The sequence below is a fragment of the Moschus berezovskii genome, chromosome 14, assembly GCF_049115385.1.
Source record: "Moschus berezovskii isolate FMDL1 chromosome 14, NW_MosBer_1.0, whole genome shotgun sequence".
Taxonomy (NCBI): Eukaryota; Metazoa; Chordata; class Mammalia; order Artiodactyla; family Moschidae; genus Moschus; species Moschus berezovskii.
Genome location: NC_142473.1, coordinates 49,011,504 through 49,025,484, shown reverse-complemented (window position 1 = coordinate 49,025,484; position 13,981 = coordinate 49,011,504). Strand labels below are relative to the sequence as shown.

The 13,981-nt window shown below is 47.8% G+C and overlaps 1 protein-coding gene across 1 annotated transcript; it reads left to right on the top strand.

Annotated features, from left to right (window-relative positions):
• Positions 1 to 1,095: 1,095 nt before the first annotated feature.
• Positions 1,096 to 8,307, top strand: EIF3F (eukaryotic translation initiation factor 3 subunit F). The gene is made up of 8 exons (XM_055423437.2): positions 1,096 to 1,552; positions 4,576 to 4,646; positions 4,887 to 4,966; positions 5,394 to 5,531; positions 6,859 to 6,950; positions 7,329 to 7,465; positions 7,581 to 7,694; positions 8,075 to 8,307. Exons 1-8 carry the CDS (start codon positions 1,096 to 1,098, stop codon positions 8,150 to 8,152), a joined length of 1,167 nt encoding a protein of 388 aa, XP_055279412.1. The 3' UTR covers positions 8,153 to 8,307.
• Positions 8,308 to 13,981: the final 5,674 nt, after the last annotated feature.

Genomic DNA, 13,981 nt, shown 5'->3' with positions numbered 1-13,981 from the left:
CAGCCCACCGGGCTCCTCCGTCCATGGGATTTTCCAGGCAAGAGTACTGGAGTGGGGTGCCATCACCTTCTCCATTGTCTCTCTCTACTAGAACGTAAACTTTTCAAGGACAATGGCCATTGTTTTGCTCTCTCATATCTCCTAAAAGTGTCTGGCACATATTCAAATTGTTTCATGAATGACACACTGTATGGACACCTTCAGTTCAGTTCAGTTCAGTTGCTCAGTCGTGTCCAACTCTTTGGACCCCATGAATCACAGCACGCCAGGCCTCCCTGTCCATCACCAACTCCCAGAGTTCACTCAAACTCATGTCCACAGAGCCGGTGATGCCATCCAGCCATCTCATTCTCTGTTGTCCCCGTCTCCTCCCGCCCCCAATCCCTCCGAGCATCAGACTCTTTTCCAGTGAGTCAACTCGTCGCATGAGGTGGCCAAAGTATTGGAGTTTCAGCTTTAGCGTCAGTCCTTCCGATGAACACCCAGGGTTGATCTCCTTTAGAATGGACTGGTTGGATCTTCTTGCAGTCCAAGGGACCCTCAAGAGTCTTCTCCAGCACCACAGTTCAAAAGCATCAATTCTTCGGCAATCAGCTTTCTTCACAGTCCAACTCTCACATCCATACATGACCACGGGAAAAACCATAGCCTTGACTAGACAGACCTTGGTTGGCAAAGTAATGTCTCTGCTTTTTAATATGCTATCTAGGTTGGTCATAACTTTCCTTCCAAGGAGTAAGTGTCTTTTAATTTCCTGGCTGAAATCAGCATCTGCTGTGATTTTGGAGCCCATAAAATAAAGTCTGGACACCTTAGGATGCAGTCAAGAACAAAGCTCTTTCCTTGATGCTAATTATCCCATTGACGTGCAAGCTGCGACCTTTGCACCGCTCTATGGCTCCATCTGGTGGCAGCGTCTCTCTCTTCCCAGGGCGGTCCCAAGTTTCCTCGGAACTACTTAGCTTGGTCCTCGCTGAGTGCGCATCGGACCAAAATCAAAGAGCACAAACTCAGAGCAGGAAATTGTAGCTCTGAGAGGCACCCTCAGTAGCCAGTAAGCAGAAGCGCCTAGTTCACGTGGGGCAGGTCCAGCCTATGGTGCTCCTAATGTTCCCCAACGCGCTCCCTTCCGCTTCTGGCTCCTTCTCTCTCGACAAGATGGCCACACCGGCAGTCCCGGCGAGCGCGCCTCCCGCCAGCCCATCGGAAGCCCCAGCTGCGGCCTCATCTCCGGCCCCGGCCCCGGCCCCAGCCTCAGCCCCGGCCCCGGCTCCAGCGCCGGCCTCAGCTCCGGCTCCAGCTCCATCGCCGGCCCCCGCGTCATCCTCAGACCCGGCAGCAGCAGCGGCTACGACCGCGGCTCCGGGCCAGACCCCGGCCTCAGCGGCGGCCGCAGCGCAGAGCCCCGCACAGTCTCTGTCTGGCCCTGCTCTCCCAGGCCCCTTCCCCGGCGGCCGCGTGGTCCGGCTGCACCCGGTCATTCTGGCCTCCATCGTGGACAGCTACGAGCGACGCAACGAGGGAGCTGCCCGAGTTATCGGGACCCTGCTGGGTGAGTGGTCAGGGGAAACTGACGTTCTCGTCTGCGTCCAGGTGCACCTCCTTTTATCTTGTTCCCCTCCCTCCTCACCCCCTTGTGGTTAAATTTGTTGAATAAGTATCGTGTGCCAAGTGACTCCCATTTTATTTTTAATCTTCGCAGTAGCATTTCAGTTCCAAGTATGATTAGTCCCAATCGACGAAAAATGTGTTCACACCCTTACTGGGACGTCAAAAACCTCTTGACTCCCTAAACCCAGTGACCAAGTTTTTCCCCCTTACCTTCGTTGGTCTATATCTTCCGAGTGTTAACCGAGAAGTTTTTTCTAGCTAGTTGGCCACGGAGTGGGGACATCTGTAGAAAGATATCGCTCTCAGCAAGTAAACCAGTTTGGCAGAAACCCATTTGAATTTCAATATTCTGCTTTCTTAAACGTCTAAGCCTGATCCTCCTTTCCTCGCTCTCTCTAATACTAGTCACCAGTGAAATATAGACCCCCGTTCCCCCAGTGTAGTCTCTTCTTCGTTTGGACACAAACAGTTAATACAATACAAATCTATTCTTTGTAACAGTTAACGATCACGTGGAGAAATAACGTTTTTCCCTGCCATGTTTCAAATTTGAGGAATGGATATTTTATGTTAGAGTAAAACCGAGAAGCCCTAAAAAGGGATTTCTGACGATGTATTCTTTGGGGACTTCTGGTCCCATCAAATTAATTTTCACTCCATCTTGATCACAGATATGGGGCACTTTTGTGATTCCACTTTAGTCGCATTTATGATTTCTTTCTGAACCCTTGAACGTGTAATAGTTTCCACTGTAGAAGACAATTGGTGTATTGAGAAGAGGACGATAGTTGTAGCCAGACTTCTGCAAACGATAGGGAAGCCTCTTTCCTTCAGGGACTTGCTGAAGACGTCTAACTGTGCTGACACATACTAGGTATGAAGCAGCTGTTGTTTGCTGTCGTCCACCACATCAGGCACACTCCTGACACACATTCTCTCTTATCTTTGAGAGTGTAACATTTTACGGAAACTTCAGTTGATCCATTATCTTACAAACATTGCCATAGCTATCTCAAACCAAGCCTTTGTATTCTCTTTGCTTGTTCTCCATGATTTTTTTCTTTAAGTTCCACTCATTTTCTGTGTTCCCAGGAAACGTTTTCACTCTGTCCTTTATCCCGTACCCCCACCCTCACCTCTACTCATAATCTCCCAAAGTGTGAAAGTGTTAGTCGCTCAGTCCTGTTGGACTCTTTGTGACCCCATGGACTGTATGGTCTGTAGCCTGCCAGGCTCCTCTGACCGTGGAATTCTCCAAGAATGCTGGAGTGGGTTTCCATTTCCTTCTCCAGGAGATCTTCCTGACTCAGGGATCGAACCTGGGTCTCCTGGTTGTAGGTAGATTCTTTACAGTGTGAGCCACCAGGGAAGTCCCAGTCCCCCACAGTATGCCAGAATTCTGTAATGATGCCCTGCCTTGAGTTTCTGTAATAAATGACTCTTGCATCACTGATTTGGCTCTCAAGAAATACTATTTTATTCTTTCAGCTGCACTGTCAGATTTCCCAAATTCACTAGCACTGTTAACTAAAGAAACAATTCTCAATTCTCCATCTTAGGTTTGTATTAGGTGCCCCCAAATATTACAGTGACCCGAGTTAGACCAACTGTAATCTAGATTTTCAGCTCCTCTTCCAGAATGGAATCATGGTACAATGCTAGATGTTACAGAGGCAGTGCTTACTGAAGAATGAAACACAGATTCTGCTTGCTAAGATCTTAGAAATTTTAAGTTAGAAAGCAATTCATGAGACATATTCCATTTGGTTAAATTAAATCACTGGTACCTTTTATGTGCCATAAAACTATTAGATACTTAGAATTCAAAGGCTGATAAAACGAATGCTACTCTTAACCTTAGATTCAAGATGAAGATATACTCTTATATGCAAGTAACTGGAGTATAATGTGATAAATGCTCTAATAGAACGGTGCCATAATGGCATGCAAATATAGAAGACTTGACTATTTCAGAAGCTCAGAGTGGTCAAGTCTGTTGACAAGAGATCAAATAAGATAAAGAGTACGTATGCATACTGCTATATATAAAATAAACAACAAGGACTTACTGTATAGCATAGGAAACTATACTTAGTATCAGTGGAAAAGAATGTGTGTGTGCATATACAGATACAACTGAATCACTTTTCTGTACACTTGTAACATTGTAAATCAACTGAACTTCATTTAAAAAGAAAAAGTATCATTGGGTTTGGGGATATAGTTTCAGCTAAGAGGGCAGAAACCACAGTGAAGTGGGATTAAACAGACACTGATGGGTCGGGAGCAACATTGTAGCCTGGTGGAGAGGAGAGCCCCAGAAGCCTAGTGGGAGGGACTAGTAGGTTAGGGTAAAAATGGAGCAATCAAGGGACTGGGAGTCTAGTGAGGTCAAGAAACAATGTAGCAAGAATGAAAATATCGGAACTAGAAAAATAAAAGTTTGTGGTGTGATGTTTAGGGTTCACAGGGAGAAGTTTTCTGGATGATGGTAGGGTTAAGGTTATGACTGGGACCATATGGCTGCAGAGAGGTACAGGGGAAGCTCCCTAAAAGTGTGCTCTGAGGATGGGCTACTACATGAGTGGTCTACATAGACACGGTTAGAATCCTCTGGCAGCTCTGCAGGTGAAATTATATTAAGGAGAAAGTCCAGAGGCTGAAAGACAAAGATCTTAGAGTGAAGATCTGGAGTAGAACAGGTAACAGGAAGTGAGGCAAAAGGAGACCCTGTGAAGGAAGGATAGACCCTATTTGCTGATCGTTAAAGAAGAGAGTGGAGATAACTCTGGAGTTTCATTTCTCTGGAAAATCCAGGTTCCATTGGTGTACATGGCTGAAACGTGGGAGCTTACGAGCCCAGTTTAGATTTTTGTTGTTTGTTTGACTTTGAGACCTTTTGAAAGCATTTGGGGCAGTTGGAAGCCCAAGGTTTTATAACACTTGGACTATTGTCTCTCACAGGAACCGTTGACAAGCACTCAGTGGAAGTCACGAATTGCTTTTCAGTGCCACACAATGAGTCAGAAGATGAGGTGAGTGGGGATTTGAGACCCCCATGCGGTCTCTAGCTATTCACATGCCAGCCTCTCTGTGAGGCCCTCCTACACCACGTGTGTCACGCTCATAACTAGAACTGCAGTTCAAAGAGCTCTGTTCCATTTGGACATACTTGCCGGGCCTCTTCTTTTTGTTGGGAGTGCCCTCTTGTCTTGTTCACCCATTTTGCTATGGGCTTGTGGCTTCTTAGCCTTCTTTCCTGGCCTTCTTCTTAGGTGGCTGTTGACATGGAATTTGCTAAGAACATGTATGAGTTGCACAAGAAAGTCTCTCCAAACGAGCTCATCCTGGGCTGGTGAGTTGGGACGGGGGTGGAACATCTCAGTGGTTGATTGCCAGCTCCTTTTGCCACCTGACTGGGTATCATACTTCCTCTTTTGGAGACAGGGTATTGAATGTGTATTATTTCAAGGAGCTAGGAATTCTGTGTGTTTTGCTGGCAGTTCTGATCCTGTGAGGCCAAGAATCCTCATTTTGAGCTGCAGCTTTTGCTGAGCAAGTATTTTTTCCCTCGTGGGTGACTTAAGAGTTTTTCATGAGCTTTTAATTCAGCCTTGTTTTGATTTAATAAAATTATCAGTGTGCTTTTTTTTTTTTTCAATGTTGTCCCTGGGGGTATAACTACTGCAAGGGTGTCAGGTACCCAGAGCCACCCATGCCGCCATCCTGTTTAGTACTGATGTCACATGTAGACATGAATCCACAACTCTTGCATCTTCCAGGTACGCTACAGGCCATGACATCACGGAGCACTCAGTGCTGATCCATGAGTACTACAGCCGAGAAGCCCCCAACCCCATTCACCTCACGGTGGACACCAGCCTCCAGAACGGCCGCATGAGCATCAAGGCCTACGTCAGGTGACCGGGGGCTTGGGCCGCAAGCGCGTGAAGGCTCCTTCATTCACGCAAAGCCTGGGAGACACCCACCTCCACCCCCATGCCGGTGTCATCCTTCAGTGAGCAACTTGCTGCCTCCTAAGGAAGCCCCTGCCTCACTCTCGGCAGTTATCACTGGAGAGGTTTTACTCAGAAACAAACTCACTGAAGTTACCACTCGCTGACCCTTGCCTGCCCAGACTTCTGCTCATTGCTCATAGCCAGTTTCCAAGGGCAGCCCTTTAGGTATTTGAGCAAGCTTGTTTTTCCTGTCATCTTTTCTAGAAGCTAACTCATACACAGCTCCTACCGCCGATCCTCACATGTTGTGCTGTCCAGGATTCTTATCCATGTTCATCGATTTTCTAAATTGCCTTTAAGTTTGTCGTCATCCCTAAAACTGTGCATAGAACATAGGGCAGTAGAGATTAAAGAATGACTGTCCTTATCTTGAACATGTCTATTAATCCTGGATATAGTACAGTTTGAATGACAGTAACTTTGCTCTGTTGGCACATTGAACTTGCAGGCAACTGGAATGCTGGGTGATGGGGATGTTGGGAAAGGCTGTAGTGGCATGCCCGAAGAGCGGTGGCTGTGGGAGTTGAAAGGATTATATATTCTCCTTGGAATGATGCCCTTTGTTAGTGCATCTCTTACTGCACTTAACTTTGTACTGTTTCTGTGTCTTATGCTCAAGTGACCGGTTAACCATTGTGCGATGGGACAAAGGTGCTGCATGTCAGTTCTCACAGGCCAGTTATTGTACCACTAAACTCTAACTGTTGCCTGATTTCTTAGCCTTTCCAAATATTTCAGATTCCTGCAGATCCAACGGAAATGTACAGTTGACTAAGTAAACTGAGATTAATTATCGCACCCAGTCTGATCTTGATGGACCAGAATAGATTTTTTTTTTCAGTGCTGATGAGTGCTTTTCAGTCCCAGAAGAGACCTGTCCTGTCGCTTCTTTCTGTGGGGAAGGATGTCTAGGCACCCAATTCCACAGGGATATTCAGTGTCCTATCCGCTTCCCTGAGATTTCAGTGTGTGAAGTAATCCTCTGTAAAGGGTCCAGGCCCCATCCAAATGCTAAGTCCATTCTCTCAGGCCAAGAGTTTGGTATGTGGAAAGAGCTAAGGGAAGAAAGTGGCTTGTTCTCTTTAGACCTCTGGGCTTCATCTGGTCCAGCCTTCTCATCTCAGAACCTTGGAAGCCATACTCTTGATAAGACTGTTTTCCCAGCCAGGACCAAACATGGAAACTGTCCCCCAAAGCCATCTGTTAACTTTGACTTCTGTCTCCCCAGCACTTTAATGGGTGTTCCTGGGAGGACCATGGGGGTGATGTTCACCCCTCTGACAGTGAAATACACATATTACGACACTGAACGCATTGGAGGTAAGTGACCTCCCCATTTCTAGGTCCTGGACATTTTTCAAGGGAGGGGATTTCTATATAACAAGGGTGGAGGACCTTGGGTGGGTTAAGAGCAACCATTGATCTAAGGTTTGTATGGGACTCGAGGAATTATTTGAGAAGTTGTTAGAGATGGGAAATCATCAGCCCCAGAGGCTACATGCATTCATATAAGACCAAAACCAGTGATTAGCATCCTGGGTGCAGGGGTTGAACTCTCTCAGAAGGAAGAAAAGCTAGTAAGGGCAGAGTGGGGGGAGTTTGGGGAAGCTGACTGAGTCCAGAAGGAGGTAGTTAGAGCTCGCTTTCCTGATGGGATGGCTGAATTCTCTGTCTCTTCTGCCCCACCCGCTCCCACAGTTGACCTGATCATGAAGACCTGTTTCAGCCCCAACCGGGTGATTGGCCTCTCCAGTGACTTGCAGCAAGTGGGCGGGGCTTCGGCTCGCATCCAGGACGCCCTCAGCACAGTGTTGCAGTATGCGGAGGACGTGCTGGTGAGGCTGGGAAGGGGAGGGCGGGGGTCTGCACTGAGACGGCAGGGGCTGCACCGGCGGAGGCACGGGCTCAGAGACAAGAATTAACCGTGCCGCATTGACTCTTGGTGCTCAGTCTGGAAAGGTGTCAGCCGACAATACCGTGGGCCGCTTCTTGATGAGTCTGGTTAACCAAGTACCGAAAATAGTTCCTGAGGACTTCGAGACCATGCTCAACAGCAACATCAACGTGAGTGCCATCCCGGGCTTCTGGGAGCCTGCGCCTCAGCACGGACACGTGTGAAGGGGGGTGGGGGAGGTGGCCTGGAGAGGACAGAGGAGGCAGGGCAGCACCTTTGGCCCCCTTGCAGTCCAGGCTGTGAGGAAGAAAGCACAGGTGCTCAGAGATTCTCTTCCTGCCGTTTCTTGGCTTCCCATGGCTCAGGTGTGTCAGAGATGAGAAGGTGTTCTCAGGCATTTCCTTTTTGTCTTCCTCCTACTCGTGATCACCCTCTCCCAGCTTTCATTAGCCCAGGACTGCCTTACCCTCACTGTCCGTCATACAGCTGGCCAGGCTTTCTGCTTACTCTGTACCCAGCCCCGAACTCATCCTGGATTCTTCTCTTCTAGGACCTGTTGATGGTGACCTATCTGGCCAACCTCACACAGTCACAAATTGCCCTCAATGAGAAGCTTGTGAACCTGTGAAGGGGCCACGGCAGCCCTCCTCCACGCTGGGCCCCAGCCAACCCCGGGACCCAGAATGGAGTGAAGGAGAAATGGTATCTTTGTGGTCTGAGTCACACTAAGTCAATCAACTGCTTGTGACTCTAAATAAACATAGACTACCTTTCGTAAGTGAATTCCATCTAATGTGAGTTTCCCTCTGGGTGGAAGGGAAAAGGAAGTTCTGGAGCTCACCCAGGAACTAGGAAGTGAGTACTTTGGTGGAAGCTGGTCGTGTGTGTGTGTGGCCTGAATCCAGGTGTGGATTTTTTTCTTGTGCCACTGTCTGCTTCATAGTTTAGTGGCCCAGTGAAATAATTGCTCTCATAAAGCAAAAATAAAACAAAATGGGAACGTAAGGGCTGACCAGAGTCTGTCAGAGTCTATGTAAGACATGATATCTGAGCTGATGTTTTTTTTTTTTAAAAAAAGAAATCCAGAAAGGGTGATTGGGACAAAGGAAGTCCATGGAAAATTGCTTAACCTGTTTAGAATCTAAGAAGGCAGGAGCCAGGCCACAAGGACCCACAACCTGTGGAGGTTGGATTTTTATCCTGGAAGCTGTGGGAAGGCATTGGATAATTAGATTTGGATTTCAGGAAGATTACTGGGTACTGGTGTAGAGGAGGTACTGGTGTAGGAGGGAAAGGGAGAAAAACAGGAGGCAGAGAGATAGGCAGAGGGTCGCCGTGATTGTCAAGAGATGGCGAGAGCCCAGGTTCAGGCCGGACCTTGGGGATGGTGACAGAGACTTGGGTTCAGGAGGGAGACTCCAAGGACGACCTGGAGTCTGGTTGACACTTGGATGGTGAGAGATGGGAGCAGTCTGGGATGTTGCCTGGTTTCTGATAAAGGTGATAGAAGGGCTGGTGATATATGAAAACCCTGGCTATTTGAGAGTGGTAGAAGCTGAGGATGCAGAGGTCGGGTTACAGGGTAGTTTACCAAATGGTGAAGTCATAAATGCAAATAAATATGACTTATTTTATAAACTGGGGCCACACCAGATGTTTTGAGGAAAGGCTGAAGAATTCAAGTTACTTGTGTTGGCTCATGTATTACTTATCAAATGCTAACCAGTGTGCTAAGCAAGACGTCCTGGTGCCTGCTTAGAACCTGCAGGAGGGACAAAGAGACCATCACTTTGGGAATCATAAGATGTTACAGGTCGTGGAAGTCTTCCAGTTAGGAAATGAAATCTAAGCTGGACTTGAAGAATGAGAAAGAGGCAGACTGAAAAAGAAAAGAGGAAAATAGGGCATTCCAGACAAGCAGTATGTGCAAGGGCTTGGAGGAAGACTGGCACCAAACGTTGCTCCATTGTTGCCCACCCTGGCCACAGAGTTGTTCATAAGACAGGAGCACTCCTCTATGCCTATAAGGATGCTCGACTTTTTTTCTCCCCAGGCTTTGCCTTTATGTGCACAAGTTTGTTTTTTCTATGAAGTGTGTTTTCACACATTCTCTTTGTATGTGGTTGTGCCTGTGCTGAAAACACTGCAGTGTGTCTGGGTGTGACATTATGTGTTACTTGAGTCCTGTGATACCACACTTCCCAGATTTTCTCCTAGCACCCTTAACAAACTGGTCATTCCTCCTCTGACACCCCTGTATCCCATCCCACCCCCAACAAGTTCCGTTCCCCAGGGTGCCATCTTGGGCCCTCTGCCTGGAAGAGCTCAGAGAAGCTTGGGGCTGATTACTCCCTCTGTGTTAAGAAGCCTAGGCTCCAACTCTGGCTGAAATTCAGACCTGGTTTCCTGATTCCAGAAATACCATCTTTCTCACCTGGATGTCTCAGAAGCATCTTAAATTCAGCATGTTTCATATTTAATTGACTGTCTCTTTCTCCCCAACGAATCACTTCCTCGGGGGATAACACAACCATGTACGCAGTTGTCAAAGCCCAGAAACCTTGGGTGAATCCTTAATTCCCCCACCCCCCATCATGCCTCAAACAGTTCATCACAACTCAGCCATCCCTCTTGCCCTCTGTGTTTCTGTGATACAATAAGAAATAAATTTTTTCATCCACATTCCTAGATTCCTGGCATGCAGTTTTTAAACCCTTTGATAAGTAATAAAGACCTATATAGAGAATCTTATCCCTAACCAACTTCTTTCAACTGCATCTGAGTTTATGCTAATAGAGTGATGTTTGTATAGCAGCTGGATCACTACAGGATGGGGGCTGGTTGCCAGGTAAATCAACCATGTGATTGGAGCTTAGAATATTCAGCTCAGGGAGGGGAGAGGGGTTGATGTTTGGATCAGTCAATCAATGACCACTGATTTAATCAGTTGTGCCTATGTGATGAGGCCTCCATTGAAAGCCCAAAGTTTGGAGAGCTGGACTGGTGAACAGGCACGTGTCCAGCAACAAGACACATACCAGGAAGACAGTGCACATGAACTTCACAGGGACAGGGGCCTCCCTGCTCAAGACCCTCCAGACTGCCCCCTGTGCCTCTTCATCTACCATTGAGTCGCATACTTTAATGTCTTGTAACAAAGCAGTAACGGTAGGTAGACTTTTCCTGAGTTCTGTGAGCTGCTCCAGCAAGTTGACTGAATTTGAGGAGGCAGTTGTGGGAACCTCCAGTTGATAGCCAGTGGACGAGAAGCTCTGGTGTCAACCTGGATTTGTGATTGGTATCTGAAATGGAGGTGGGAGGGGGATATGGAGGGGAGGCAGTCTTGTGGGACTGAGACTTTAGCCTTAGGATCTGGTGCTGACTCCAGGCAGATGATGTCAGAATCGAGTTAGATTGGAGAACACTCAGCTGGTGTCTGGGCATCGCTTGGTGTGAGGAAATCAGCTGCACTTCGGGCCATAGAAGTGTTTAATGTGGTAGTCAGTGTGGAGTAGAGGGAGACAGCTGCCCTGTTCCCCCTCTGCCGTCTGTTCTCACAGCAGCCACACTGCTGTTATAAATCCAGCCAGGACAAACCGCTGATGAAGTTCATAGGTGTCTACTGCCAGGGTGAAATCACACTTTTGCCATAGTCTGTAGGCTCAGCATGGCCTTGCCTGGCTCTTCGGCTTCATCCATAAACTCACAGGCTGGACTCCTTTGCCTGGAATGCAGCACCTCTGGCTTAGTACTGCTGCTCTGCTGCTGCTGCTAAGTCACTTCAGTCATGTCCGACTCTGTGTGACCCCATAGACGGAAGCCCACCAGGCTCCCCCGTCCCTGGGATTCTCCAGGCAAGAACACGAGTGGGTTGCCATTTCCTTCTCCAGTATGTGAAAGTGAAAAGTGAAAGTGAAGTCGCTCAGTTGTGTCCGACCCTTAGCGACCCCACAGACTGCAGCCTACCAGGCTCCTCCATCCATGGGATTTTCTAGGCAAGAGTACTGGAGTGGCTTGCCATTGCCTTCTCCGACTGCTGCTCTAGGTTAGTCTAAATGCTGCCTCCACTTGGAAAGTGCTCCCATTGCCATGATCCCAAACTGTCTCCTACTTAGCATCTATCTCACCATTTTGGACTTGTCAGTTTACCCTCTGTTAGAACATAAGCTCTGTGAGGGCCAAGACTTCTTTTGGCTGTTAGATACCAGAACAACCCAAACAGATTCAGTTCTCAGTAAATGTGTGTGACATGAATAAAGGAATGGATGGCTTGTAAGATAATCACCTTGAGACACACTGGACATAAGTTCATCAGGGGCATTGGGATCCTTTGGAGAAGGGCCAGAGGGAGCGAGCACTCCAGACAGGTCATTGGTTTAACTCATCCTGCAAGTATCAGTATTTAGTGATGTTCATGTGTGCCAGACCTAGTATCAAGCTGGGGATACAGAAGTAGGTGAACCGTGTTCTCTACCTCCTGGCCCGACTCTCAGTCTTAAAGTGGAGAGACAAAAATAAATAGGACAAAATGGGTTAATTGCTATAAAAAGATAGGAATAAGTCTCGGGAAGACACAGTAGAGGGTAGGCTTAAATCTGCCTGAAAGCTAGAGAGGGACTTCAGTCTTGAAAAACACTGGGAATCGACTGGGCACAAAAGAGGAAGTGCTTTGGAGAAAGTGGGATAAAGATCAAACTGTTACTCAAGTTTTATAATGGTCTGTGTATAGGGAGTTGTGTTTCCAAGGATGTAGCAGCCTAGAGGTAAAATAGAGTCGCCATAACAGCCACACAGTTTGTTACCCTGTCCTCTCTGGGGACACCTGCTTCCTCAGATCCTCCCAGAATCTCAAGTTCTTTGAATCAGGAGTCGGCTTTTTGAAATTTCAACTAAATTTTATGAAATGTGGACAGACTTAAGTTTTTAATGTTGGACCTGTGGGTTATTTCCAATCTTGTGCTAACTTTCCTTGGTGAACAACTGTGTGCAGATATGAATATCTGGCTTTACATTTCTTTGGGGTAATCTGTGTCCCCTACTCTGTGACACACATTGTCACCGAGGAAGTCCACACAGTACTGCCCAGCCTCTGCAAGGGGAAGAGACCTTTGTGAGAATAAATCACAGTTTCCACTTGCCCTCTCTCCACTGTGGAGGGAGGGAGTGAGAGGCTGAGGGGACCAGAGACCATATGACTCCAGCGTCTGCCCTCCATGGGTCTGTAATCACCGTCAACCTCTCCTCCATCAGCCCAAACCAGATTCCTTGTGAAGAAAAAAAGTAGCTTTGGAGAGCATGGGAGGGACGTGGAAATCTGCACACGGTTCCCTGTTCCTAACTCCAGCCTGCCTCCTCAATTGAGCCTGTGGGCTGCTTGGCTATAAGCAAGGCCTTGGGCTTTGCTGGAGTCCCTAGAGAGGGAATGACTTTAGAGCTTTGTCCCTGGGAAAAGCTGGGCCAGGGAAGTGCTGGGAGGCCTTTACAAAGAGGTCTCTGGCAAGGACCAGAAAGTTCTGGATCCTGTGAAGAATATGGCACATAATCACTGGTGGACCTATGAGGGAAGCAGGCATAGGGTCTTACTGGATTCTTGCTCTGTCCAAGAAGGATTGAACAGATACACTGAGTCACCCCACCTCCTAAGGCGGGGAGTCTGAGGCAAGGCTTCAGCGGGGGGTGGCATCTTGTTTGGCTCTGCTCAGCCTGTTCTAGGCAGAAAGACCATTTCACCTTCCAGCACCCACAGAACCTCTAGCAATGGCCAGGCTGTGCTCCAACAAGCCCTGCTGTGGCTGTGACATCAGTCATATCTGATGAAATCAGCATTTCTCCCACATACTAGCCATGGTCAGCATTGTCAGGAACGTTCAAACAGGGACCAGCTGCTGGAACTGAGTAGCTTTTATACTCACTAATGTCTAGGAATCCCATTCAAGCTCTTAGAGGGCTAATAAAATTCTGCTTTGTCCCCCTTTTCCCCAATGATGTCCCTCGCAGAAGGGAAAACAGTGGCATTTGTTGCTGATCTAGACTATGATTAGGTCAGTTTGTTCCATGGTGGTCTGTCTGGTCTGCCTTGGTCCATCTTCTGCTTCATTCAGGCTCCTAGTCCTGTGTTGATGTCTCTGTCTCATGATTATGACCATCAGTTTTGTAACATTCTCTGTGTCCTTGATAACGGACCACCTAGTCCCATGAGGAACACTGCCGTAAGGCTGACGCTTTCTGAGTCATGGCCACCAGATGGTGCCCTGGCACCAACTGAAGTCTTGGTTGCCAGTTTACAGTTTTCTGAGTAGGTTTTCCAAGGGCCTGGTAAAGAAAAAGCACCTTCTGCTTTGGAGAGGCTGCTGCTGCTGCTGCTAAGTCACTTCAGTCGTGTCCGACTGTGTGTGACCCCGTAGACGGGAGCCCACCAGGCTCCTCCGTCCCTGGGATTCTCCAGGCAAGAACACTG